Raw genomic sequence first — 27,077 nt, 5'->3', positions numbered from 1 at the left:
TAATCCACAAACCATATCGACGACTATCTCACGTGTGATTAAACAGTCAAATCTCTTTCTCTCTGAAATCCGAATGGCTGCTAGCAGTCAAAACCCACCCAGGCGCTGCCCTTTGACAAGAACAAACTGAAATTCGCCACGTACAAAAAGTCGATACCCCACAAAGACAAACGCAGACTTAAGCGAGTGAAATCACCACCCAATCACGTTCTTCCGTTTAACAAATTATAGAAGCAAAAGCCAATCTGAAATGTGCCTGGTGGGTAACTTCGCAACTGGCAACTGATTGTTTTGCCTATAAAAAGGACGAGTGTGGTTCAGCTTTAACAAGATCGATATACAGATCACTTCAATTATTACTTTCAACTCCTCATAGCATATCCTGTGTCAGTTTCAACTGTTTTTGAGAAATGGCTATGAAGCAAGTTGCTAGCTCTGCTATCAAAGCCTTGGCTAATTCTGGGTCATCTTCTGTTCTTACCAGACAACTCCATGTAAGCAAATTCGTGGCCTTTTGTTTTCGTTAAAAGTTGGGTTTTATTATTTGTTTTTAAGACTATTGTAGGCTTAGATCAACAATCTTTTAGGTAATTAAGTAGTTAATTAGATGGTTTGGATTAGCTTTGGCCATGGATCATCAGAAGGCAAGGAAGGGCCTGGCTAATTCCTTTGCATGCATTATCCAAGGGGTTATAATTTATGACTTGGTGTGGGAAAGTGTAGCTTCCACATGACACTGCAGCTACTGCTCAAACAATGAGAACCCCCCTTTTTTAACAAGAAAAATGAAAAAAAATTAGAATTTCTGGTTGCCCTGCGCTTCCGCTTTTCAGTACTCTAGTGGTTTAAGTGCTCATGTCTTCTAATCTTTGTTAACAGGCTTCTCCAGGGAGCAAAAAGATTGTTGGTGTGTTTTACAAGGCCAATGAGTATTACGAAAAGAATCCCAACTTTGTTGGTTGTGTGGAGGGAGCCTTGGGCTTGCGTGAGTGGCTGGAATCACAGGGCCACCAGTATATTGTCACTGATGACAAAGAAGGACCCGATTGCGGTAAGTATAAAGATGCCAATTACATTTTTCACAATATGCACATATTGTATTATCATTAACAATCATGAATGACACCGATGCCACCATGATCTTGCGTAGGAAAGTAATTTGGATGGTACAGGGTGGTGTGACCTGCCTAATTTGCAGTAAGCATCAAGGTTAACGCAATGAGTTTGATGGCAAATCGATAGATGATTGATACAATGTTATAGTGGAAAGCATTTGTTTCTGTCCTAACTGTGTCAAATAGAGTGGCTCTTGTAGAGGTATATGACCATCAATTAGCTTGAAGCCTCGAAAAGACTTTATGTGCTATCAGAGTTCCTGATGGTATATGAAGAGCATTTTACAATGTTACTTGCCAAGTCTATAGCTAAGAATGCCAGCAATATTAGTTGCATCATCGAAAATAACCAGTGCATTACTATCTGTTGGTGTTATGATTCGAATAGCTAATCCATGGCATCCCTAGTCTTATCTTAGAAACTGAAGAGGGTAACCTGAAATAAACTTCACCTTGGACAAACTCATTAGGTATATGGACATTAAAAATAGTTAATTTGTGAAAAATTTTCAACTAATCCCGTGTCCTTATCGCAGAACTCGAAAAGCATATCCCTGATCTCCATGTCCTCATATCCACCCCCTTCCACCCAGCCTATGTTACAGCAGAGAGGATCAAGAAAGCCAAAAACTTGCAACTGCTTCTCACAGCGGGGATTGGCTCTGATCACGTAGATCTGAAGGCAGCTGCAGAAGCTGGCTTGACTGTTGCTGAGGTTACAGGAAGCAATGTAGTGTCTGTTGCCGAAGACGAGCTAATGAGAATTCTTATTCTTGTCCGGAATTTCTTGCCTGGCCACCACCAAGTTATTACTGGAGATTGGAATGTTGCAGGTATTGCTTACAGAGCTTATGATCTTGAAGGGAAGACGGTGGGAACTATTGGTGCAGGGCGTATTGGCAGGCTCTTACTCCAACGACTGAAACCATTCAACTGCAATCTCCTATATCATGATCGAGTCAAGATAGACCCAGAATTGGAGAAGCAGACTGGAGCAAAATTTGAGGAGGATCTTGATGCAATGCTTCCAAAGTGTGACATAATTGTCATAAACATGCCTCTTACAGAGAAGACAAGGTCTGGTTTTATTATTAGCTATTAATGTCCTAGTCCTTCTGTTAAATGTTGGTTACTGTTGTTTGATGTTGCTCAAAAAATTTGCATTAAATTTATCATATCTGTAATATTGTGATAGAGGGATGTTCGACAAAGATAGGATTGCAAAATTGAAGAAGGGAGTCCTGATTGTTAACAATGCTCGAGGAGCAATTATGGACACACAGGCAGTTGCAGATGCTTGCTCAAGTGGACACATTGCAGGTATGTTGACTATTTGAAAATTGAAATGTTCTAGTGATGAAATTTAATTTTGGTCCTTAAAATGTCTTCTTGCAGCCAGCATTTTTTGGATTTAGTTTGCCTACTTAAATTATAATGCTTTCCTTGGATGGTAAAGCTACATAGACATGTCTTCAATAAACAATTAAGAAGGTGCTTAATGAAACATCTATTCTTGGGATAGAGACAAGTATTGTGATCAACAGTTCCAAATTGCAAAATTGTCTCAAAGTTCTCGTCAATTGCACTACTTTAGGAACCCACAACCGGTTTCTGCAGACAGGAAAAGTTAATGAATTTCAGGGGTGGTCTTTCATTTTCTAAACTGTCAGGACAGTGCATGACATAATATTTCATTGACTAGAAAAGTTTCATTTTTCCTTCTTTAACAGATAAATTTTTTTTTCCCTCTTGATTTTCAGGTTACAGTGGAGATGTCTGGTATCCACAACCAGCTCCAAAGGACCATCCATGGCGTTTCATGCCAAATCAAGCTATGACACCTCATATTTCTGGTACCACCATTGATGCACAGGTATGTTTACTTTTATGTTTTCTTCTCCTTTATGTTCTTTCTTGCCAACAACTAAGATGAAATGGAACTTGTGCAGTTGCGATATGCTGCTGGAGTCAAGGATATGCTTGACAGGTACTTCAAGGGTGAAGAATTTCCTGCACAAAATTACATTGTCAAGGAAGGTGAACTAGCTCCTCAGTACCGATGATTTGTACTTCTTGTGCAAGAATCTGAATGTATCTTATGTCAGTCAATAAGGTCCTTTTGAAATTTCGTACTGTTTAGTGGTTCAATATTTCCTTTTTGGAGCAGAGTCCTCTGCAAATAATGTACTGCTGTGGTGTTGTACACTTTCTGTTTTGAAACAGAAACAAAGTCGTAATGAGTTAACTTTTGATGGTTATAATGCGGAGTTCATCCTTTATCATTGTGTGGTGGCATATCATTCTTTAGATAGTAGGCACATTAGTTATTTGGAACTTCGAATTTGATATCAAGAAAACACTAGTACTTATCAGATTTTCTTATAATTCAAGACTTCCAGTGAATGCTTTTGTTATGCCAGAGAAACAATTATAAACAGGATATGAGTGTAAAACGCTAGAGGATTCCACTTTCCTTAATAGCTGCCGGGTTCATAATTAGTCTACCCAAATCTCAAGTAATTGACAGTAAGTGAAAGGAGTCCCAATTTATCATTATCAGCAGAAGAGCTTTGAACTTGTATTGCACTCACAAGATGTTCCTTTTGATGGTGCCTTTGTCAAAAGCTTGCACAAGAATATGAGTTTCGGAACTACAAGAAAACAACAAGAACCAAAAACAGAGAAAAGGGAAACCAAAAGACTGGGGTTACAGTGTGGAAAGAGAAACAACCACCATGATTTATCTGCCATGGAGAACAAACCGATCAGGGAGTCTATGTTTTCAGTGAAGTATCGGTTTCCATTTCATCACTCATTTGAGGATGGAAATCATGGACCCATTTTCTTAGCTTCAACTTCCGATACACTCTTCTTAGCTTCAACTTCTGATACACTATGTAGTGTGAAGAAACAAAAGGATTCCATTTTGTTTAACAGTTCTTCTATGTCTCCCTGTTTTGTTTAAGAAATTCAAGGTCTTTCATTTGCAATTGTACAGCTTCCTTTGATAATGGCTTCGGTTCTGGAACAGTGTCTGCATCACCACCTTCTGCTACTTTCACTGCCTTGTCCTTGATAATTCTTTGTATCTGTGATTTCTCAACAGTTGGGAAAACAGCACTAAGCATAATATTCAGCAAGCTCTCGTCTTCCTCTTCTATTGGATCTCTCCCAAAGCAACAGACATAAATCGCATCTAGAGCCTTCTCAGCTCGAGTCTCCATGGCTACAGTAGGAGTCTCAACATTCAACTTTGCTCTCCTCTGTAGCGTGTACAAGTAAGTACTTATACAACAGAAGCAGTTCAAATGAGCATCAAAAACACAAGGAAACAACACAAGAATGGAAACATAAACACACATTTCACCCACATAGAATGAAGATCACAAAGCAGTTATTCACTATTCTGTTAGTCCAATTGTAAGCTCTTCACTACCAAGCTCTACGTGAAAATTCCACAGAACTATCGAAGCACTGTCACAAAATACACAATCTAGCTACCAACCATGAGACTGTTTCTAGTATCTAGTTCTTTTTCATCTTTTGAGCTGGGTTAAAACTTCCTTTCCTTCACTATTAGTAATAAAATAAGGTGCTTGGCTTTACTCATTGAACATATCATTTGTATCAGGTCAAGTGTGATACCACACGGGATAAGGTGAGATGAACTGACCTCTCTTGCATCGCTCATCATTGCAATAAAATTCTGCTCTTCAAATTCAATATCATTTGAAAGCCGAAGCCTTGCTACCCCTACCAATATCTCCTCGGATTTAAGAAGACCAGCACCAACAGCTGCTAGCCAACAGCATAGCAGAACATACAAAGGATCCCCTGCCTATCCATAAAACAAACCCACCTCAGAATCTTGGTTCCAAACAGCATCTCGATAACATGACCAATTATAGAATTTTGTTACAATAATGCACACTGTAATGACCAATTAATATAACACTAATGACAAAACACAATGGACAAATCAAACATATACAATGCCGGAAAGAATAATAAATCAGATAAAAAAAGGGTTTTTGTCAGAAGAAAAAGGGAAATTACCCGGCCTTTCCTATCTTGGAACTCATAGAAGGCTCTAGAATCAGTAATGGTACATTTCTTGCCAACCCTTCTTCTAAACTCTGCAAAATCTATAATATCCCCACCAACACCACCTTCATCACTAAAAATCCTAGCTACAAGGCCGATTACAGGGAGAGAGCCAATGACTTTGTTAGCAAAACCTGAGATGGAGTTTGGGTTTTCCATGTAAGCTTTGATACTAGCCAAGTAGCCATTGTTGGAGTATGATTGTTTTGGCCTAGGAGGTCTTATTTGGATGGTGTAAAGGTGATGGAAATGGAGAAGTGAAGGCGAAATTTGGTTGCATGAAGAGAAAAGTTGGTGAGTGTGGACATACGACGGAGAGGAAGAAGACGATGGCAGTGGCATGGCTGCCATGGACGTCGGAGTTTGGAAGTTAATCTCGTTGGATGCCGTGTTTTCAGCCGCACGTTTATATATGTTATCCACTTTGGAGGTTGGATTCTCTGCTTTTGTTGTGTATGGTTGTAACGGTGTGCTTTGGACAGGGGAATTTTCATTTTCTAAGCTGGTTATTTTGGGCCAATGGTGGGCTGCCTTCTGGCCCATGTCAATATACCTCTTGGTTTTTTCTTTTTTTTTTTTAATTTTTGCTTTATAAAAATTGCCAAAAAAAATTATCAAGAAATATAAAGTAAAGAGAAAAATATGATTCTTAGCTTCCTTTGGATCCCCTTTTGTCTATTTTTTTAAATAATTTTAATGTGCTCAATAAAACTAAGGATTATGGTAATTATATGAATATTTAAGTACTTATATTGAATATCATTTCAGTTTTAAGTTTTAACAATTAAGTGTAATTAATGCATGTTTGGCATGTATTAAATTGCTCATTACTATCCTTTTATCCTTTGTATGGGCTATTTGATTTCTTTTGTCCGAAAAAAAATTCCTTTAAAAAAATCTACAAAAAATTACTAAAATTACTAAATATTTACTTGAAATTGAAATTTTCATTCAATAAAAAAATTAAAATTTCATAAAATGAGAAAGATATAAAAAAATTTCGAGAAACAGAATTAAAGTAAAACCTTTAATTTTGTTTAGAGACAATTTTAATATATAGATATAGATAAATAATTCTAAAATGATGAGAGACTCTTGTTTTAAATTAATTTTTCCATAAAATAAAGCTTTAATTAATTAATTAATTAATTAAAATTTAAATAAAAGAAGAAAAAAAAAAGGAATGTAAAAAGAGCCTAGAAAATAAAATTAAAAAAAAGGATATTCTATTAGTGTTTTCAGCTACACAAAATCCCACACATTAGGACAATCTCGGCGGCTCTGCCACTCCTCCACTCCCCCAAATTACGCCAAACACATCTTTTTTTTGAATTTTCTTTTCCCTTCCACTTCCTTTCTCGTTTTTTCCTCGCAAAGCCTGTGTCTCACAAAAATGGGCGCTTACTGCAATGAAAATCTCTCTTTGCCTACGGCTTGTAACTTGTCTCCTTCGCACGATCTCAGGCTCTCCAAACACGTCCACGACAACGTCCACGGCAACATTTATCTCGATCCTGTATAAGCTTTCTCTATTTCCTTTTAACATTTTTAGCCGTTTTTCTATTACATTTTTGTTATTTGTTTCATGTTTGTTTTGGTAAAGTGACTTACAAAATAATTCAAAAAATATTCTCGAGAAATGTTTAGTTTGATATTTAATCAGAGTAGTGATTTTCTTCACTGTTTGGATTTACGAAATCAAAATCTTAAGAAATTTGAACATTTTTTTTTCTTATTGATACGAATATTATGTTTGAATTTTTGCTATCTTTGCTGACTCGAGAGTGAAGATGACTAGCTGACTGCTTTTTTATGGTTTTCTACCTTGATTTATTCTTCTTTAGTTTGATAAATAATTATTTACTTCCTTTTCTTTTTTTTGTTTGTTTGGTCGCAGCTTTCTTTGAAGTTTATTGACACAGAGCAATTTCAAAGGCTAGTTGACTTTTATTGCATTATTATTTTAGCTTTATTTTATTTTAAATCTCATTATTCATTTGTTTTTCCTTTTTCTTTTTTTATGGTATAGGCTTCGCGAGCTCAAGCAACTCGGTAATCTTTATATTCTTTTTTTATTCCTGTGAGAATGAATGTTTTTAAATTGCAGTTGACTAAATATGTGTGACTGAGATGGGTAATTTATTTAATAAGTATATTCTTCACGTTGAAACAAGCTAAAATAGGATATATCTGAAATGGCAGGGAATTTGTGTGTTTGTTAGATTCAAAGTAGGAATTCATGATGTTTGTATAAAATACGCATTTACGGCTACAATATTATCCTCTTTGTTACATGCCAAAGTAGGCATAAATCATAATTTGAATACATCACAGGCATCAAAGGATAAATAGACAAAGTCTTCTGCTATTTCTTTTTTGTGTTATTTAAAATGTTTCAGTGATTATTGCTATCAAAGAGATTTAAGAGTTGGCATTTACTTCATTTGTCTGCTGTTGCTCGGATGGAATGGATGAGCAGTCTGACTCCACCCTTTAGCATAAGTATCTACATGTACTCTTATTTGTTCTAAGCATATGATGTAGCATTTTAGCTCTTTATTAAAATGATGATATCAACAGTTTTTAAGTTAAAAGATTATGCTTTAATTATGTTGTGTTCTTGTCAGTTGCCTTGTTTGCCATTAATAAAATACACTTCTGTTAATGGGATCTAGGTCTGTTTACTTGTATTAGACTTGAATCAACTCCATTTCGTTGCTTTTGTGTTGATTCTACCCAAATTTGTCCAAGGTTTCAAGTGTTTCGTTTCACATAATTCACTGAGATCACGCGCCAGGCTGTAACTTGCTTATGTGACTAACTTTTAACATGTTTCAGGAATGACACACATGGTTTATCCTGGGGCTGTGCATTCCCGCTTTGAGCATTCTCTTGGTGTGTATTGGCTTGCTGGTGAAGCCATCCACAAGCTCAAAACTTATCAGGTATAGAAATGTTTTGCACTTGTTCTTATCCTATTATATTCTATGTATATATTCTAAGATACGGTTCTTCTAGGGTTTGGAGCTTGGTATTGATCGGTTTGATGTTCAAACAGTTAAAATTGCAGGTAACTACTACTGTTCCCAAAAGTTTTTTCTTCATTTCAATTCAAATGGTTCCTTATGGATTTTGTTCTTCCAATTGCAGGACTTCTACATGATGTAGGCCATGGACCTTTCAGTCACTTGTTTGAACGAGAGTTTCTCCCCCAAGTTCTTAATGGCTTCAAATGGTATATCTTACATGGTTTTATATGATGCATTTCTTCCTTGTTTCTGCTGTCATGAACTTATTGTGTCAAATGTAGTGCTGTTAAGCTGTGTGCCTAGGCGTTGAGGTGCAGTGCCAGACAACAAAAGTGCCTCAGACCCTTTCAAGCGAGGCACACGCCTGGTGCGCCTAAGTCTGCTTTTTTTTTTAAGGCGGTAGGCACAAGCAATGCCCGCCTGATTGAAATTCGCTTTCATTTCTTTCATTTTAATTTTTTTAATTAGCTGTACTTTTAATAGTAAAAACAGGAACAATATCAAAGTCATGAATTCTCAATTTTTGAGTATTCAACAGCAAACTTGAGACCATAAGGAAATCATTCATATTGGCTAAAAAAAAAACGAAATTTTGCATGTTTTGTAGGATAAAAATGGACTACTCTTTAGAGTTTATTATCAGAATTATATATCTTAAGTTTATTATACACACACACACACACATATGTATACATATTGCGCCTTACTTCACTCAGGTGAGCGCTATTTTTGTGCCTTGTGCCTCAGGAATATAAGGGTTCTAGTGCCTAGAGTGTGCCTTGCTCTCTTGACAGCACTGGTCAATTGTTTTTGGTGGTTTGCAGTGTTTCTTGAAAATTTAACATTTTGCTAAATGCCATACTTTGCTTTTAGGTTGCATTATAGGTTACATTACAGGTTCCATTTATGTCATAATCTTTGATCAACCATTGACCTTACGTGTGTCACTCTAATGTCTTTTCCATAAAATGATATTTAAAAGTTAGTCAGTACATCGGGTTTTCTTCTTCTCTTGGGTGATGGTATGGCTTGAAAGTTGTATGTATCTTTTTGTAATCTCCTGTGTCTATATTTTGTGATTTTTTTGAGGGAGATGGAATTCTAAAGTGATTCACCCTCCCACTTCCTAAGGAAAAAATATATATATAAAAAATTGCTTTAAATATAAGTTTTTTATTCATTTTAGGTCATATCTGTACTTTCCAGGGCTCATGAGCAAATGTCAGCGAAGCTGATTGATCATATTGTTGATGTGCACCATATTGATGTTGAAGCTGAGATGATTAAAAGAGTCAAGGTAAGCTAATCTTGTTTAGGAATTTTTTGCTTACACAATCTTCTTTCTTTCTTTTTTCTCCTGTATGCTTCTTTTGGTCACTATGGCATGTCTAGCATCCTCTTAACTAGTATTATATGCAGAGCCATTTGCATTGATGTTGCATATATTCCCAAATAACTTAGAATGTCCTTATACCTTTTCCGTAATCTAGATACTAAGAAATCCTATGGTTTTGGAATTGTCAACTATTTTTAACCATATGGTTTCTTTCTTTAATTATCACTTTTAGTTATATATCTCAAATTTACAGTTGAAAAGTTTTGAACTGTGTCATGAGCTGGTGGTCTATTATAAAGCTATATTTTCTTGCCCATGAGTGGCATCAAAAACTTTGATGACATCTATGTTTTTATTTTCTCCCTCTATACATACTTCTAATTCCAGCTTGCAACTTTTCCTGTGTTTTTTACTTACTTTGATCCTCATGTATAATAACAATTCTTTTGAGTAGAGGCCCACTTTGGAAAACTAGGCGCATGTCAAGTCGTGTGTAAAATTTGATATCCTGTTGCCAGAATTGAGATTCATTCATATTCATTTATTTATTTTCCAGGAATTGATACTAGCTAGCTCAGAGTTTGCACTACCAAAAGTAAGTGCTTATTTCTACGATCCATTTTTTAGGCATATTTTGATCACTGGGAATATTTTCTCTCTAGTATTAGGAAAATGTATGGATGTTGTTGTTTCTTGTCTTTATTATTACTACTGTTACTATTTTGTACTTATGTTGAAGAGTGCAAAGGAGAAGCAATTTTTATATGATATTGTTGCAAATGGTCGGAATGGGATTGATGTGGATAAGTAAGTGATATTCAATTATTTGTTCATTACATCTTCCTTCCAATTCAAGCTCCAATTAAAGACAAGAATTTAACAAATGGAAATTCTACTTGTGTAGGTTTGATTACATTTACCGTGACAGCCGAGCTTGTGGCCTGGGATGCAGCTTTGATTTCCAAAGGTTTTTGTTAAATCTTTTAGGCATTTAGCTAATAGTTTCTGTTATCAATAGATAGATTTAAAAGCCAAAGAGAAACAATTTTAGAGGATTTATTTTTCCAGCATTATACATACTTTACCTCCTGCAGGTTGATGGAGACAATGCGAGTTTTGGGTGATGAGATCTGCTACCGTGCTAAGGACTGTTAGTATCATATGTTTTATTCACTTGCAAAGTGCATTGGTTTTTTAAAATCTCCTGCTTCATATTGTGTAATGGATACTTTTGCTAGATCTTAGCATCCACAAATTATTTGCTACTCGTGCTGATCTGTATCGAACTGTCTACACCCACTCTAAAGTGAAGGTATTCAAAGAATTAACTCTGTAGATTCTACATCATTCAAACAGATCTTTTTTCCAATGTTGATTTTTCTTTTATCTTTTCTGTTGCATTATTAGTTATGTAGGCTCCCTTTCTATCTGAAGTAGTAAAAATCTTGTTTCATTTTTATTGCAGGCAGTTGAGATTATGGTAGTAGATGCGCTGTTGAAAGCAAATAGTTATCTGGAAATTTCATCTTCCATTCAAGATCCTTCTGAGTACTGGAAGGTTGAAGAACATGCTTAGCATTCTTTTGAGTGATTAATAATTTAGAGTCCAAATGTATAACGTACTGTGGTTTCTTGTATTCTTTAAATCCAGCTAGATGACACAATAATCAAAACTATTGAGACAGCTCCAGATGAAGAACTCCGAGAATCTAGAGATTTGATTCGGCGCATTCGCAGGAGAAATTTGTATCAGGTGGAAAAACATTGCTTTCAATTCACTTCTTCTTTGTGCTTTAAAAATGATTGCATGCACATAAGCATGCTAATCTGTTTATTGTCTCTCTTTGGCTTTTCATTATTTGAAAGTCGAAGCTTATGGTATAATGATTTATCTTCTGTGGCAGTTCTGTAATGAGTTTGCAGTTCCAAAAGACAAATTAGAACATTTCAAAAATGTCACTGCACAAGACATCGCTTGTTCCCAGGTCCTTACTTGATATTTTCCATTGACATGTGCATGATCTTATGCAACTGTTCTTGGCTAAAGGATTGAGTAGAGTCTCCAATGTTGATATCAAGCATTTTTACTTTAACAGAAAAATGGTGGAGTGCTGCTAAAAGAAGAAGATATTGCTGTTAGCAATGTCAGAATTGATTTGACTCGTGGAAGGCAAAATCCTCTTGAAAGGTATGATGTTGGATTTGAAGAGGCAAATATTTTCCTTGTTTTTCTGTGTTTAATCTGTGTCGATAGTCTCTGATATTTTCGTTTCTGTTCTTTTTTTTTTTTTTCATTTCTACTCTTGCAGCATCAACTTTTTCAAGGTGCTGAAACTCACCTACCCTGATTTTTTTTTCTTTTCTTTCCTGTTTTTATTCATTGCTGGCTTAAAATGTAAGGAACTCCTCACTTCATCCTTTTACTCACTCTACACTCATGCCTATACTCAAACTTTGGACTTCACCTTCCTAAAGGAAGAAGAAAACACTAAGATTTAATGACTATGAACACGTACAATAAAAATGTTGTGCTATTTAATGACTATGCAAACATGAAAAGTGGACCTATATCAGCTGCATAAGAGACTGGAAATTGTTAATATTATGCGGTCTGGATCTTGATTAGGGATTAGCAAAATTAATCCAGATTAATTACTCACTTAAATTAAATGCAATTTGAATAAAACGGTTCGATCTAATTGGTTCATAGGTTCAATTGGTTTTTTAATCGGTTTTCGATTTTAAAATTTTTGGATCAATTCACTCAAAAAATCAAATTAATTTTTTATAAATATATATATTAATATATATAATATTTTTTATATATATTAAAAAGAATTGATAGTAAATTTAATTAATAATATACTTAAAATATATTAGGGTATTATATGTATATAAACAAATCATAATCATAGTAATTTAATATTAATTATATATATTTATTTATAAATTTGTATTAATGTGAAATTACAATTTATATACTTTTAAATGATATAATTTATATGTTAATATTATAATATATGATAGTAAATGTTTTATATATTAATATTTTATAATTATTACACTTTAGTAATGTTTTGTAGTATAAAATGTTATGAATATATTTATAATTGTATAAATATATTATATGTACATATATTTAATTTATACATACACATTACTATAATTTATAATAAACTTGATTTATATGATTACATTTGGTAACTTTATTAGTTATCACCTTAGATTTTATAACATATTGTTTATAATTAGTTATTATTTATACAAATTTTGATATAAAACATTATAACATATAAGTTATGTCATTAATTTCATATATATGTATATAATAAAGTCATATATTATATATACATATATTTAATTTATACAAAAGTATTACTATAACTTATAATAGACTTTATTTATATTATTACACTTAATAACTTTATTAGTTGTTACATTAGATTTTATAACATATTGTTTATAATTAATTATTATTTATACAAACTTTGATATAAAACATTTTAACATATAATTTGTTTCATTAATTATATATATATAATAAAAATATATATTATATATACATATATTTAATTTATACATAAACATTACTATAACTTATAATAAATTTTATTTATACTATTACACTTAATAAGTTTATTAGCTATCACTTTAGATTTTATAACATATTGTTTATAATTAGTTATTATTTATACAAATTGTGATATAAAACATTATAACATATAAGTTATATCATTAATTTCATATATAGATATAATTATGGATAAAGTTCATAAGTTTTAATATTTTAATTTATAAAAAAAAGTGATAAAATTTTAGTCCATTGGTTCAATACCGGACCAACCAAATCAATTCTATATTTGGTCGGTTTGATTTTTCTTTATATTTGGTCGGTTTTGATTGGTGTTTTAAAAATGATTGATCTATTTGGTCCTTAACTATGGTGGATTAATCTATTCAATCCACCCATTTGCTCATCCCTAAGCTTGATACTGTTTAAGTATTTTATATAATTTCCTTTGGAGGTGCAGCTTTCTGACAGAATTAATTTCTGGCCAGGATTATGAGAGTGAGGAGAAGTTCCCCATACCGGATGGTCGCATCAGTCACTTGCTGCCTACATCTTATCAGGATATGATCGTGAGGGTGTACTCCAAAAAACCTGAATTGGTCTGTGAATCCAAATGCGATTATTGTTTGTTTGTTATTTCTCTTTTCCTTTATTCTGTTCACACTAACATCTACTTTTTAATGTACTAATGAGCAGATAGCAGCTGTCTCAGAGGCATTTGAAAATTTTCAACTAAAAACTTATGGAGTTAAAGCACAAGTGCATGCTACACCAGAGAAGAAGAAACGGCGCTTGTGAGGTTACATTGTGTTGATTGTTTCTCCTTGTTAGTCCCCTTTTGTCCAAAAAATATATAGAGTATATTTTCATTTGCCACACAAAAAATAAATACAGTTCCAAAGTTATACACTAAATGCGTTGTGAAGTAAATGATATTAGTTATTTTAGTTTCCCCTCAACTTGGAAGAAAGAATCATACGGACATCAGATGAACCATTTTGTATAGTTGGTCATTTGTTATTGGGGATTTTGTATCAACTATCCGTTTGCTGCACAAGGAAAAGTGTATGTTTGCAAGCTATCAAACTTACTGCTGTCCTAGTACCGTGGGTTTATTGACGTACACAAGGTTCAAGGTGTGCTATTTATGTTACTCTCTACACTTTCTAGATCAAGTTTTCACATTGTTCCATGAGAATTTTACTTTAATTTTACTGTTGAGCACTTGATAAGCACAACGTCGAGTTTGTTGGTAATGTTCAAGACGGGTTGGAAATGCCAATATCTGATAAATTTTAGTGAATGGCATGGTGCACTCCAACTTTCACCAGGTAAGAGTATACTCAGTGTTCCATGTTGTCTAATTGAACTTTAATTTCTGCACCATTTTGCAAGGAAAAATTCAAGATGATTGCTTAGGGATGCCTCTCATACGTATTCATGTGTATTGCTTCTGTAGATGGGAGCACTCTAGTTTATTACACATACATCTACAATTTGATATGTGAGACAGAGAGCTGCCATCGAAGGAGCTTTACAAGAGTATATGGTAAGGATTTTCTGTCGGTACTATTAATATCTTGTTGTCCTTTATTGTATGTTCAAGTGTTCTTCTTCGGGGCAAATTATTAGTCCTGGGATTTGTTTGACTCTTGGGGAAAAGGCTAAGGCCCTGGAGGCCTTGACAGTCAAAATCACGGGCGTCACTGGCTGGTCTCTAATTATTTCCCAGTTCCCTTGAGGAAAATTGGTGAAACAATTGGGCCTCTGGTCCCGTGACTATCTCCTCTACAAAACCCCTCTTTTCTTTTTCTGATGCCTGCATTAAGTCAATAAAGGCGGAACTTCACGTGCTTGATGATGTTTGAGCAGCGCAATGAATAGTGTTTAATTCATGGGAAAGATACTGCTTTGGGGTGTCACTGTCCTTTCTTTCTTTTGGTTTTATCTCCATCTGCCGCCCTTCTTCCTCCATCCTCAAGGGCCGCGGCCGACAGTTAGATATATTAGGGGGCGTAATCTATATAGTTGAATTTTTGCAAGATCATAATTGCTCATACAACTTTTTAACTATAAAATCTTGTTTGTCAATGCATGATTCATGCTACATTAGCTTAAGCTTTTTCCTCCTCACCTATAGTTTTTTATTTTTATATTATTTTGAGTTCATTTAGTAGTTAAATGCTACTTAAAAATTGGAGGCCATGCACTACTCCCTGCACAACAGCCTCTTCACTTATTATTGTTGTTACTAGTGATATTTTTGTTCCCAATGAATGGCATCTTAAATATTGTACCCCAATGAAATGGCATCTAAATTTTTGTTAAATGAAGGAAAAAGAATATATTAAGTCATGAATTCTCCCTACTTTATTTTCCCAGTCAAAATTCTGATGATTACTCTTTCCAAACCAATGGCATCAAAGCCCCAAAAACATGAAAAATCATTAGGTTTTAGGTTCCATTCTTGGATTGCACGGAGAGTACTGCTTAAGGCCCCATCCTCCTTTTGAACAGTTTCTTGATACCCAATAAACTTTGTTCTCAAACGAAAACTAAGGGTCACCTCTTTACTTACGAAAAACAGAGGCCAACCAAAGTGTTCCTCACATAACCCATCCCTTTCCCCTTTGTTTATGGGTTTCATTGCTTAAAATAGAAGTTTTTGTAGTATGCAATAATGTAACCGAACTTCCCATTTTTAGTAAAAGATTAATAAACACTTGACCCACCCCGAAGGGTACATTATTGTCCACTCTTTTCCCGTTACCCAATCAATATCCGACAGCTGGTCGATTTTTAATTCAAATTAAAAAAAGAAAGAAAGAAAATAATGGAAAAGCATTTCATGGTATAAAACTATAAACCAATTTGTGAAGTTTTAATAATTGACTTGTTTAAAATCCAACAGATGGTTTGAGACACAAGCAGCGGTGCTGATGTGGCAGCATATGGTTGTTTCTCTTATCAACTCAAAAGGATGAAGCTATGTATAAAGTTAAGTGATATCTTCTCTCTAATCTATTATGAAATGTTATGGATGTAGGCAAGAGTCCTCACATGCAAAGCTAGCCGACTAGTCTGGCATCTAACAGTATTCTTTTCCCACAAATAAAATTAGGAAGAAAAATTTTCAAATGCTTTTAAAAAAGATGATACTTTTTTTTTTGTTTTCAATTTTCAATTCAATGCTATTCATTCCCTTGAGCAATATATAATATAATAAATCTTATGATATTAATAAGAGATAAGATTGTTTCTTGTTTCTTTTGATAAGATTTACTCATTTAGATATCAATATTTATTCTTTTACACCCAAGATAAGACATAATGTTATCCTAAAAACGGCAACCATTGAATAGTCTTGAGGGTAACCTTCGATGCCAAAACTTGCATGAACAACACACTCTTTTTTTTCCCTTTTGTTAAGGCATGAACTACAACTCTTAAATACCCAAAAGAATATAAAAAACATTATCTTCTCTTAGTATTCTGTTATGACTAACTAATCCATATATATATATATATATATATATATATATATTTATTTATTCTAGAAATGAGGACAAAATTATCATAACTACAATCTTATCCTCTCCCCAAAAAATTTTTAGATAAAAATGATTTACTTTTTAAAAAAATTCAAACCCAATTCTTTGATTGTTGAATGAGATGTTTAGATATATTTAATTATGAGATTTATATAATTTTTTCGTATGTTAAACTTTACTGCTTATTAATAATTGGCTACGTAAAATTTACATGAATCTGGCTTAATGATATTATATATGAAACTACTTAAAAAGAAGTATTCAAAATAAATTCTATAGTGTTAACGTCATTGTCCACAAGAAAAAAGAAAAGTTGAAACCAATGAGGGAAAAAAATCAAACACTTTACAACTTCCATTGTAACTGTAAGGTGTAGGAACAGGAGTATCGTCCCACCATCATGAGAAAATAAGAAAGGGACAGTTTAAGTTTCACTTACAACACAGCCCAAAATACACATAAAAAAGAAGTACATTTGACCGTGAATCCCATACAACATAAGTACTTAAAACAAAAAGACAACCGAACAAAACAAAAGGGCCACGAGGGGGAGAGAGATACAGAAGCAGCAGAAGAAGAGAAGAAAGAAGCAGAAGCAGAAGCCAGAAGGAGCAGAAACAACAACAGCCAGCAGTAACACAAGAAAACCAAAAGTGGGTCACAACAACACACGTCGTCTTCAGGCAAAATCCATGTGCCCACATGGCTGTTTGTGAGTTTTGAAAGAAACAAATAAACAAACAAAAAAAACCCAACTTTTTTTATTACTTGTTTTTCCTCATATTTTTATATATATATATACATATACATGAGATTGTCACTGAGTTCTAGTTTTTAGTATAGATTTTGGACAGAGAGACCCAGAATCAGAAGTAGCTCAAACAAGAATAGAAAGTGAAGAAAAACTAAGAAAAAGGTTTCCAAAAATTGTTCCTTTCTTCTTCTTCTTCTTTTTTTTTACTGTTTGCTGGTTTCTGAGAGTAAAGTTGTGATTTATAGTTGGAGTTGAGAAGATGAAGGAGAAAAGTGAGAGTGGTGGAGGAGGGTATGTAAGAGCAGATCAGATAGATCTGAAGAGCTTGGATGAGCAACTCCAAAGGCATCTTAGTCGAGCATGGACGATGGAGAAGAACAAGAACAGGAAAGAGGAAGGAGAGGAAGGTGGTGGAGGTGGAGAACAGCTAAGGCCAAGCAACACCATGAGAAGACAAGAGTGGGAGATTGATCCTTCTAAGCTTATCATCAGAGGTGTCATAGCTCGTGGCACCTTTGGTACTGTTCACCGTGGTATTTATGATGGCCAAGATGTTGCTGGTATTGATTTTTTTTCCTCTCTTTTTTCTGTTTAGGATATGTTTCTGAGTACCCATTTGCTGTTGAAACAATGAACTTTTCTCAAAATGACTTTTTTTTTTAAATTGTTGTTCATTTGGTTCATAATTGTAAAACACTGAAACTATAGATTTCACTCATTTTTCTCTTTCTCTTTTGGTTTCTGTGAAAACCCACTAAGGAATTAACTTTCTGTGCATGATGAGGTGTTACATGGAGTTACATTAGGCACTCAAGATAAAGCTATCACTTTAGGCCTTCTTGGTTGGGAGGTTAAACAAAATGAAACTGTTAATTTGACAATAGGCAGTGGTGTTGAATAGTCAATTGCGTAATTTGGTTTTTATTCCTCCACCACTGCTGACCAAATTTGGAGAATCTCAATATCAATAGTATTATCATTTTTATCATAGCGGCTTTCTGAGATTTGCAGTGGTGGAGTTGAATTTTAAGGGTGTTTTGTGTCTAGCGTGTTAGGGGATCAAATATTTTAATGTTTCTTAGTTCTTCTCCTTCTGTTTTAATAATCTTATTTCAATTGTTTCATTTGTTTGGTTGTTGAGAAAATGCAGGGGAAAAGAAACCAGAACTTTGAATCTTCAAATTTAAATAAGTTGGTTATAAGAACAACAACAACAATTCCCATGCATACACCTAATACTGGAATGAGTTTTTCCCTTCTTAATAGTAAGCAACATGAAACATCTATCTTTATCATAATTTCTATCTGCTTCCCAGATTTTTAAACTACAAGAGGGAAAAATGATTTGCTAATGTAGCAGTGATTTCCTGTTATGTGAATCTGTTAATTTTCACAAAGCAGTTTGTGATCGAAACTTGTAGATCTAACTTCTAGAAATCCGTGATTCACGAGATTTTTTGAGGTGGCAGTTAGTTGCACTGCTGCAGTGACTTAAATGATGTTATTCTTTTTTCTAACCTTTCATGTGGCCTAATTTATTATTGATATGCACTCATCTTTTTTCTTTACTTTTTGGATATAAAAGCTAGAAAACTTAAAGAGCCTCATTGACATTGTGAACTTTCATGTTCTGGCTAGCTAAAAAGTTGCCAAATGGACCTTATCTCCTCTACTAGAAAAAAACACCACCCAAGTATTTTCAGTGAGCTACACAGACTTAAATGCCTCATTAATCAATGACTAGATTTGGGACCATCAGGTTGCTTTTTGATTGATCATAAGGACACTTTATTTGGTTATTATTTTTTCTATTGTTCTTTCATGATTTTCAGTTGCTTTTCTATTAATCTATGTGTGAAAAATAGAAAGAGATGTTGGACCTTTGCTTATATGTTTTGTAACTACTTTTTTCTTTTTTCTTCCATCATGCTTAGTTAAACTCCTTGACTGGGGAGAAGAGGGCCACAGATCAGAGGCTGAAATAGCTTCACTTAGAGCAGCTTTTACACAAGAAGTTGCTGTGTGGCATAAACTTGATCATCCTAATGTAACAAAGGTAATGTTTCTTATCTTCGATAATTACCTTTTTCAGGTTTCTTCACCCTTTTCCACATCCCTGCAATCAAACTAAATTAGCCTAGTATAATATGCTAGCAGGACAAGGACTGGATCATGATCCTTTCCTCACTCTTCTTGACCCTAACCCTAAAACTTGCATGTTTAGACTTCGGTGCATGAGCCTTTTGGTTAGTTCATTTCATCTTGAGGGTTGAAGTTTGAAGCAACAGTGAATACTAACAAGTTAAGGAACTTTGTTTCCACATAATGATATTACTGAGAAGTTTGTGTAGCATTTGATTTCTTTATATGTTTCGTGTGCACTTATCTCAGTTCTAGTTATTATCTTTCTGATTTTACTCTTTTAAGTATGTCAACTGGGTAATAAGGATGTTGACAACAGTGTGGGGGTATATCGGATATGTGAGATCTGATGCTGACCGGAACACATATACTGTAATATGGGCATTATGGCATCTGAAGCCTCTTTGTTATATTGGTTGGATACTTGTTTTTGTCTTAATCTGTGTGCTAAATTTCTCATGCAGTTTATAGGGGCAACAATGGGCTCGTCAGAGCTGAACATACAGACAGAAAATGGTCACATTGGCATGCCAAGTAATGTTTGTTGTGTTGTTGTTGAATATTGTCCTGGGGGTGCACTGAAATCTTACCTGATAAAGAATCGAAGAAGGAAGCTGGCCTTTAAAGTAGTTATTCAACTGGCACTAGATCTTGCACGAGGGTCAAATTCCTGTTCCTTATCTACACTCTTTTTGTTCTTTTTAATCTATAATTTATGAATCATATTCAAATTGTAACTTGTAATTTAACTTAAAGTTCCCCTTGATCATTTGTGTTGACACTGTTGCTTTGAATACTTTTTAGGTTGAGCTATATTCATTCCAAGAAGATAGTCCATAGAGATGTCAAAACAGAAAACATGCTTCTGGACAAGACACGTACTGTGAAAATAGCTGATTTTGGGGTTGCTCGCCTTGAGGCTTCAAATCCTCACGACATGACTGGAGAGACTGGAACGCTTGGTTACATGGCCCCAGAGGTACACAGCTTATATGTGCTTTTATCTGAGTTTTGCATATCTCTTTGTCTCTCTATCTTTCTTGCTTGTGAATGATGGTATTTAGAAATTCATTTGGGTTTTACAATCTAGCTCTCTCTCTCTAACCTGTTTGGGATTATGGTCTCCATAAGAATTTAAAAAGCATTTTAGAACTTTGCTCATTTGCATTTATTTACTGAGGGGTTCTGTAATCAAACTGTTGAAGAATATGCATGCCGCTCAATTTTTGGGTTAATTCTTAAAAGTGATATGCTTGGATTACACCGTTTCTGAAGAGCATAGTTTATGGATCTGCTCTGCTATTGAAGTTGTTATAGCAGCCCTAGAAAAGAGATTGGATCTGTGACTTGATCTCTTTTCGGTATATGTTATTGGTGTTTTCCTACAAATTTGACCCTTTCAAGCATGAGTATCTGAACCAGAGCCGAAATTTCTTTATATAGCATAGTTTGATACCACTGGCTTAGCTTTGCCCTGAAGGGACATATATACCATACCTGGCAGCAAGGCAGTTAGTTGAGGCTCATTTTACTAGAATTATCAGATGTAGGGTCTTCAGTCCGAATTATGGCAGCTACTGTTGGATTCTTGGCTTGTTCTAGCAAGCATTTTTACATATTTAGAAACAATTTAACTTTCTTTTGGGCGTTTGGACTGGGAGGGGAAAAGAAGAAAAAGATGGGGTAGATTCAAGAAGCTCAAAACATTCTGTTCATGTGGATAGTCACTGATAATTCAGCTTTGGTTAAATGAGATTATATGCTGACTTCTTACAGCATCAAATCATTTGTATCTAACCTATCATCTGCCGTTGATCAATTGAAATGGGACAGGTCCTTAATGGCAATCCCTACAATAGAAAGTGTGATGTGTATAGTTTTGGTATCTGCTTGTGGGAGATATACTGCTGTGACATGCCATACCCTGATCTCAGCTTCTCAGAAGTGACATCTGCTGTTGTCCGCCAGGTAAATGATTGATCTCGGATGATATTCTTGGTTGCGAAAACTATGAACTAGGATGATGATTCTATATCAATTGTACATAGAGTACAGATACAACAGCTCTTAGTAATACTCCATTGTACGGTTTTTTTCTACTCTCGACAGTTCCAAAGGTATTTGAGAAATATATAAGTGATAGATGATAACATGGATTTTAAAATACAGAATCTGAGGCCAGAGATACCTCGTTGCTGTCCGAGTTCTCTTGCAAATGTAATGAAGCGATGTTGGGATGCCAACCCTGACAGACGGCCGGAGATGGATGAGGTGGTGTCCATGATAGAGGCTATTGACACATCGAAGGGCGGAGGCATGATCCCGCATGATCAGCCTCAGGGTTGTTTGTGTTTTCGGAGATATCGCGGACCTTGATATTGTTACACCCCCTTGAATCAAAAGGTGCTTTCAGGGTAGAGTCCAATTTATTCATATTTAATTGAATTGGAAAGATGGCAATGTAAGAGCTGAAAGTAGGAAATTGTGGAGTTTATTGGCTAAAAGAAATTCCGCAATATCTGCTATTCGAACATGCATTTTGTAAAGCTTTTCTTTCTTTATCTTTTCCCCCCTCCTTTCTCCTCCTCTATTTTTCTTCATTTAAGAGTACTCTGTATCTGATCCACCGGCCAGTTATATAACAGGTGGGCCACACACACTCACAGAAGCTTTGATGTCCCCATTAAGATGATCACTGGCTTATCAGCTATCTGATATTGTGCATGCAAGAAATGCTTTTCCTAATAAATTTTAAAAATGCTTAAAGCTAATGATAACATTATTATTTTTAAAAATGTAAATAAATTATTATTTTTTATTATATTTAATTAAATTTTTATATTTTTATTTTAAATTAAATAAATTTTTGTGATTAATAATTGATTAATTGTTATTCCACAACATGAGCAGAATGCATTTTTTATATTACCATTACGGGAAGGGCTGGTATGTAATCTCCAAAAGCATCAGCTGATTTTAGGCAACCCATGGTCTGTTGTATTCGGTCTGGTGTGTTGGCATCTGTGGAAGTGGCGAAATGGTGTGGTGTTTGATGCAGCGCCTACTCCAGCTAGAAACCGCCTCAGTATGGTTAAAAGTGTGGCAACTGCTACAACAGCCGCACTAGCAGAATTTGACGGCACTCGGGTTGATAGAAGAAGGAAAGAAGTCCTGATCGGATGGAGGGCTCCACAGGCTGGCTGGGTATGCTTGAATACGGATGGAGCATACAAGAAATCGATAGACGAAGCCTCTGCAGGGGGAGTAATTCGCAACGCAGAAGGGGAATGGCGAACCGGCTTTGTGGCAAAGCTAGGCTTATGTTCAGCATACAGAGCTGAATTACGGGGAGTGCTTCACGGTCTGCGTCTAGCTTGGGATTCAGGGTTCAAAAAAGTGATGGTACGACAATAAGATAGTTGTTCAGGCTGTATTAATGGACAAGGTACTATCATGTGCGAATACTGATTTAATACGTGCAATTAAAGACATTTTGCAAAAGGAGTGGGAGGTCCATTTTGTGCATATATACCGTGAAGGTAATATGGTAGCGGATTATTTGGCTAATTATGGTTTTGTTTCAGTAGATTCTTTTGTTTCTTTTGAACATCCTCCGATTGGAGCAAGAAAACTATTAATGTACGATATGTTGGAGCCTCTCTCCCACGGATGATTCCAGTTCAATAAGAGAACTTATTTTTTTTAAAAAAAAATTTATTATTAATTAAAATATTATTTATTATTTTATATTTAGATGATACTGATGTGAGAGATAAAAATTAACCCATGCTTATATCATTATATTATATTTAAAATATTATATCATTATTTATTAATTATTATAATATATCAATATTACATGATATAAAATAATAAATTATATTTTGATTAAATCAATCATTAATTATAAATATAAAAATTTATTCAATTCTAAATAAAATTATTAAAATTTCTTTAAAAGTAATTTAAAAAATTATTTAAAATTTTTTTAAGTACTATGCTTTACTGATATAACAACCAAGCCTTTTTGACATATAAGCATTTCATGCGAAATCCTTTATCACATCTTAATATACTTGAAAGGAAAATGAGAATGTCTCTCTTCAGGATGCCAGTACATTATTCAAAGAAGAATACATTCCCAGCTGGAAATACCCTAATTCTGGTCAAATTGAAAGATTACAGAATGAATTGAACCCCATGAAGCATAACTGTTTTATCATAAATTTGTTGGAAGTGACAATATGCAACCCCAAAACTACCAAAAGAAGTTCTAGCCAGCTATCTTATAACTTGGATTGACCAGCTTATCCAGGCCAGATACCACTTGAATTGACTCTATAACATCACCAACCTTAAGATCTGCCAAAAAATCCTGATTTTCTGTCACATAACCAAACACTGCATACCGGCCGTCCAATATATTGGCGTTACTAGGTGTTAGCTCACTTTCTTTTAACAGCCAGAATACCTGGCTCGAGGCGGAATCATTCTCGAACTCCTGTCAGAAATAAGAAGGGGACAGTCAGAGAAAAGTGATAACAAAATACCAAACAAGTGACGGAAAAACAATTTTGAATTTTGAATTCTCACGTCTCTGGCCATTGCCATGGTTCCAAAAGCATTGAAGGGGAGTTTTGTTTGAGCCTTGTATAGACCAAGCTCCTGTGGGAACACAAATGACCAACTCTTTTCAATTTTGATTAAAGTGTGGATTTGATACAATTTTTATTTTTGTTTAGCTCTAAACCTTGATACGAGAGAAAAAGAAAGCTTACCTCCAGTGTTGCTCCATAGAAAGGTGCTTTCTCCCCATTCACCATGATTTCTAATGGTATTGTCCGGGTTTTCTCAGTACTAGGATCAATAAAACCCTGTGCAGGACCTTCAGGATCTCCAGTTTGAACAACGAACCCATCCGCTGCAACAAATCCAAGGAGAGGTGTAACCAAAAGTCTAAGTTTATCTTTGAAAATGGCCTTATACTAGAAGTAATTAGCTTAGCAGTCAATTTGATGTTGATAGTAACAATTGGAAAAGAGTCTGCAAACTATCACCGCACTATCAACAATGCTGCTTCGATTTTACACTATTAGACATGCTACAAATCAGCAAAGATCTGGATCTCAATAATAATAAAAAAGTGTTAAATAACTGATTCTGTTTTGTTCATGCTACAACAAATCAAAAACCATAATAACAGAATGATCTTTGAAAAGCTTCTGCATTCCCAAGGCAGCCAGCAACCCTTTGAATATTTTTCCACAAACCATGAAACTAGGAACACACCAAAGCAAAAATAAAAGTTACCTCTCTGAATTTCCATGCCATCATAGAAGTGCCTTTGCACCAGGTCAACAAAATTCCCGGCAGTTACCGGGGCATTGTACCCATCCAAAACAATATGGAACACACACTCCTCTAGATTAGGATTGTCCTTGACTTTGACCTTCATATCCACAGCTGCTCTCCCCTTCAAAAGAGGCAAACTTCGATATTCTTCAGGTACTTCATATGGGAAGCCATCCACCATATCCTCTTCAACACTGCAGAAATCCAATGCCCCAGGAAGATCTCAGCTGCAGTCAATGACAAGGTATCTATGAGAATTATTTATTTTAAGAGGCTTAACTTTTAAGTCCTTCCCAATTTTTATGCTGAAAGTATGATACAGTTTTTAAGGCATTATGAGCAGCCCACTGAACCTTTGCAAGCCAAAAACCTCTATGTAAATTTTGTTAGTTTAGCATTTTTCACTGACTTGGGCCTTTGCTTGGTGCCAACAGCCGGAGCATGGTTCATATATGCTTGTTTGTCATAGTGACCACACAGGCTTGCAGTTGCAGACCTTAACCCATTTTGGTGCACTTCTTATACCCCAGACAAAAGCAGAGCAATGGAATTTTGCCTTACACCTTGAGCAAACATTAAAACTTGACCACTATATGACAGTCACACACAGAGCATTTTATGCAAACTACAGATTATGTCTCACACCATGAGGGACTGCACTTAGCAACATAAAGGGACAAATAGAAATCAAGGCTAACTTCATATGTCAGCAACTAAAAAAACCTACCATATACAGGGATCATTTTGAGTTGATTTTGAAGAGCTGCTGGAAATTAAAGCATTATTTGTTGTTTGATACCCACTCTTGGTGGGAGGGTGTAAAAACTAATCAGAAGAAAGCTATCTTCAGCTCTATGCTTTAAAAGTTTTATTGAGATACTCACTCTCCAACATATTGAAGCAGCTCCTTCTGTTTAGGTGCCACTGCATCTCTATCCCTATCCTCCACAATCTGTTGTAGTTCATCCATCCCGACTTCTAGCTTGTCAAGCAATTCCACTCCATGGTCCTTCTTTGTTTCAGCTAATCCCGAGATAATTAAAGTTTTCCCCTGCTTTAGGGCTCGAGATGCTTGCCTCACATTCTATATTTGATACAAAGACAAGGCCTTAGTTATTATGAATGCAGTTGCTAAATCTATTACCAGAAGCATATATAAGTATCAGATTTCTAGTTCATATAAAAGCCTGAGGGGTCTTACTCTCTCAACAGAATCAAGTGCCTTGACACCAGCAATCTTGAGACTCTCTGTTATATCCTCAAGCGGTTTTTGTACTTCTCTAACAGCTTTATTGTTAATTGGCAGTGCATTTCTCAACAATACTCCGGGGTCCTTTATTGGAGGCCCAGAGATTAAAACAGACAAATCGGGTAATGCAGGACTAGCTGCATAAGCATTAGGAGACCAATCCAATGATGGCATTCCAGTTATCAACCCGGCTGCCAAAACAATTGAGACTGCACACTCCTTCAGAGAAAATGACCTCCCTTTCTGCTCAAAAACCAATATTCGTAACATATCAATAGCATCAAAAACCAAATCTTTACCCAAAAAAAAAAATCTAACTTTAGCATTCCCTTATATATCTTCATATAATTCAAAGCAATAACATCCACCATTCATTCAATTTGATTAAATTCATATCGAAAAAAAATGCTTGCTCTCCCTTAATGATTCCATTATATCAAATGCTAAACCCCCAAAACACCATCATAAATTCAAGCAATATAAAACAAAAACAGAAAAATGAAAACCCAACCTGCCCATCTTGAAGGTGACATTGAACATGCTTCTGGGAAGTACATTTGGGCAGCAACTGCCTATTCAACCAAGAACTACTCTTCTGAGTCCTTAGCAAGCTTGTACCTTTGGTGGGTATTCTTGGATTAACCCATTTAGAGGCAGCTAAAGACGAGTAACAGTTGCAAAAGATAATAGCTGCCATTTTAAGAGGTGAGAAAGGACATGAACTACTATCAAAGGTTCAGGAATAAAAATGGGAAATGAAATTTTGACAACAGAGTTGAAGTCTTTGAGATGGAGAAAAGATAAGGTTGGTGGGTTCTGACAGGAAATAAATAAATGTTAGCTAATACTAGTAGTAACTATTACAAGGATCTGT

The 27,077-nt window shown here is 34.9% G+C and overlaps 5 protein-coding genes across 12 annotated transcripts; 3 read left to right on the top strand and 2 right to left on the bottom strand.

Moving 5' to 3' along the window:
* Positions 1-263: 263 nt before the first annotated feature.
* Positions 264-3,376, top strand: FDH (formate dehydrogenase). Its single transcript, XM_007031387.3, has 6 exons — positions 264-494; positions 880-1,051; positions 1,652-2,192; positions 2,311-2,435; positions 2,876-2,988; positions 3,065-3,376. Exons 1-6 carry the CDS (start codon positions 411-413, stop codon positions 3,176-3,178), a joined length of 1,149 nt encoding a protein of 382 aa, XP_007031449.1. The 5' UTR covers positions 264-410; the 3' UTR covers positions 3,179-3,376.
* Positions 3,377-3,635: 259 nt separating this feature from the next.
* Positions 3,636-5,677, bottom strand: PDE329 (calcium homeostasis regulator). Its single transcript, XM_007031386.3, has 3 exons — positions 5,172-5,677; positions 4,789-4,953; positions 3,636-4,378 (listed from the first exon to the last, which is right to left on the bottom strand). The coding sequence occupies exons 1-3, from the start codon at positions 5,568-5,570 to the stop codon at positions 4,058-4,060; spliced, it is 885 nt and encodes a 294-aa protein (XP_007031448.1). The 5' UTR covers positions 5,571-5,677; the 3' UTR covers positions 3,636-4,057.
* A 784-nt stretch (positions 5,678-6,461) lies between these two features.
* Positions 6,462-14,347, top strand: LOC18600746 (uncharacterized). 2 transcript variants are annotated; one of them, XM_007031383.3, is made up of 19 exons: positions 6,464-6,735; positions 7,117-7,154; positions 7,249-7,271; positions 8,058-8,164; positions 8,238-8,289; positions 8,370-8,454; positions 9,455-9,545; positions 10,141-10,179; positions 10,324-10,391; positions 10,489-10,551; positions 10,679-10,734; positions 10,823-10,896; positions 11,050-11,142; positions 11,236-11,337; positions 11,489-11,569; positions 11,681-11,772; positions 11,894-11,909; positions 13,644-13,754; positions 13,852-14,347. In XM_007031383.3, exons 1-19 carry the CDS (start codon positions 6,613-6,615, stop codon positions 13,951-13,953), a joined length of 1,416 nt encoding a protein of 471 aa, XP_007031445.3. In that variant the 5' UTR covers positions 6,464-6,612; the 3' UTR covers positions 13,954-14,347. The 2 variants fall into 2 exon arrangements, with proteins under 2 accessions (XP_007031447.3, XP_007031445.3); XM_007031385.3 differs by lacking the exon at positions 11,894-11,909 and having other exon boundaries at positions 6,462-6,735.
* Positions 14,345-23,103, top strand: LOC18600745 (Protein kinase superfamily protein). Of its 7 annotated transcripts, none has more exons than XM_088805694.1 (9): positions 14,345-14,486; positions 14,615-14,704; positions 16,067-16,152; positions 17,550-17,622; positions 17,706-18,020; positions 19,395-19,516; positions 20,067-20,263; positions 20,407-20,581; positions 22,513-23,103. In XM_088805694.1, exons 5-9 carry the CDS (start codon positions 17,720-17,722, stop codon positions 23,014-23,016), a joined length of 1,299 nt encoding a protein of 432 aa, XP_088661820.1. In that variant the 5' UTR covers positions 14,345-14,486; positions 14,615-14,704; positions 16,067-16,152; positions 17,550-17,622; positions 17,706-17,719; the 3' UTR covers positions 23,017-23,103. The 7 variants fall into 7 exon arrangements, with proteins under 7 accessions (XP_088661820.1, XP_088661821.1, XP_088661819.1 ...); XM_088805697.1 differs by lacking the exons at positions 14,345-14,486; positions 14,615-14,704; positions 16,067-16,152 and adding exons at positions 16,895-17,418; positions 21,436-21,570; positions 21,772-22,005 and having other exon boundaries at positions 22,513-22,650; XM_088805696.1 differs by lacking the exons at positions 14,345-14,486; positions 14,615-14,704; positions 16,067-16,152; positions 22,513-23,103 and adding exons at positions 16,898-17,418; positions 21,436-21,570; positions 21,772-22,163.
* A 618-nt stretch (positions 23,104-23,721) lies between these two features.
* CYP38 (cyclophilin 38) lies at positions 23,722-27,077 on the bottom strand. The gene is made up of 7 exons (XM_007031374.3): positions 26,715-27,077; positions 26,156-26,446; positions 25,839-26,038; positions 24,913-25,148; positions 24,381-24,523; positions 24,196-24,267; positions 23,722-24,103 (listed from the first exon to the last, which is right to left on the bottom strand). The coding sequence occupies exons 1-7, from the start codon at positions 26,898-26,900 to the stop codon at positions 23,876-23,878; spliced, it is 1,356 nt and encodes a 451-aa protein (XP_007031436.3). The 5' UTR covers positions 26,901-27,077; the 3' UTR covers positions 23,722-23,875.

The sequence above is a fragment of the Theobroma cacao genome, chromosome 4, assembly GCF_053813885.1.
Source record: "Theobroma cacao isolate CCN51 chromosome 4, ASM5381388v1, whole genome shotgun sequence".
NCBI lineage: Eukaryota > Viridiplantae > Streptophyta > Magnoliopsida > Malvales > Malvaceae > Theobroma > Theobroma cacao.
The sequence above is the reverse complement of the archived record's forward strand: the minus strand, read 5'-3'. Positions and strand labels throughout refer to the sequence as shown.

What these genes read in the sequence shown, in the direction of transcription:
- PDE329 (XM_007031386.3), bottom strand. Translation starts at nt 5,570, where the DNA reads ATGGCAGCCATGCCACTGCCATCGTCTTCTTCCTCTCCGTCGTATGTC. An exon ending in TCCAAGATAGGAAAGGCCGG is followed by an intron (nt 4,954 to 5,171) that starts GTAATTTCCCTT and finishes TTTTATGGATAG; the next exon opens with GCAGGGGATCCTTTGTATGT. An exon ending in TGATGAGCGATGCAAGAGAG is followed by an intron (nt 4,379 to 4,788) that starts GTCAGTTCATCT and finishes TACACGCTACAG; the next exon opens with AGGAGAGCAAAGTTGAATGT.
- FDH (XM_007031387.3), top strand. Translation starts at nt 411, where the DNA reads ATGGCTATGAAGCAAGTTGCTAGCTCTGCTATCAAAGCCTTGGCTAAT. An exon ending in CAAAGAAGGACCCGATTGCG is followed by an intron (nt 1,052 to 1,651) that starts GTAAGTATAAAG and finishes TCCTTATCGCAG; the next exon opens with AACTCGAAAAGCATATCCCT. An exon ending in GTACCACCATTGATGCACAG is followed by an intron (nt 2,989 to 3,064) that starts GTATGTTTACTT and finishes GAACTTGTGCAG; the next exon opens with TTGCGATATGCTGCTGGAGT.
- CYP38 (XM_007031374.3), bottom strand. Translation starts at nt 26,900, where the DNA reads ATGGCAGCTATTATCTTTTGCAACTGTTACTCGTCTTTAGCTGCCTCT. An exon ending in CTGCTTCAATATGTTGGAGA is followed by an intron (nt 25,149 to 25,838) that starts GTGAGTATCTCA and finishes GGATTTCTGCAG; the next exon opens with TGTTGAAGAGGATATGGTGG. An exon ending in TCTATGGAGCAACACTGGAG is followed by an intron (nt 24,268 to 24,380) that starts GTAAGCTTTCTT and finishes GTGTTCCCACAG; the next exon opens with GAGCTTGGTCTATACAAGGC.
- LOC18600745 (XM_088805694.1), top strand. Translation starts at nt 17,720, where the DNA reads ATGAAGGAGAAAAGTGAGAGTGGTGGAGGAGGGTATGTAAGAGCAGAT. An exon ending in ATCATCCTAATGTAACAAAG is followed by an intron (nt 19,517 to 20,066) that starts GTAATGTTTCTT and finishes TTTCTCATGCAG; the next exon opens with TTTATAGGGGCAACAATGGG. An exon ending in TTGGTTACATGGCCCCAGAG is followed by an intron (nt 20,582 to 22,512) that starts GTACACAGCTTA and finishes CAACATGAGCAG; the next exon opens with AATGCATTTTTTATATTACC.
- LOC18600746 (XM_007031383.3), top strand. Translation starts at nt 6,613, where the DNA reads ATGGGCGCTTACTGCAATGAAAATCTCTCTTTGCCTACGGCTTGTAAC. An exon ending in GACACAGAGCAATTTCAAAG is followed by an intron (nt 7,155 to 7,248) that starts GCTAGTTGACTT and finishes TTTATGGTATAG; the next exon opens with GCTTCGCGAGCTCAAGCAAC. An exon ending in TGCAGCTTTGATTTCCAAAG is followed by an intron (nt 10,552 to 10,678) that starts GTTTTTGTTAAA and finishes TACCTCCTGCAG; the next exon opens with GTTGATGGAGACAATGCGAG.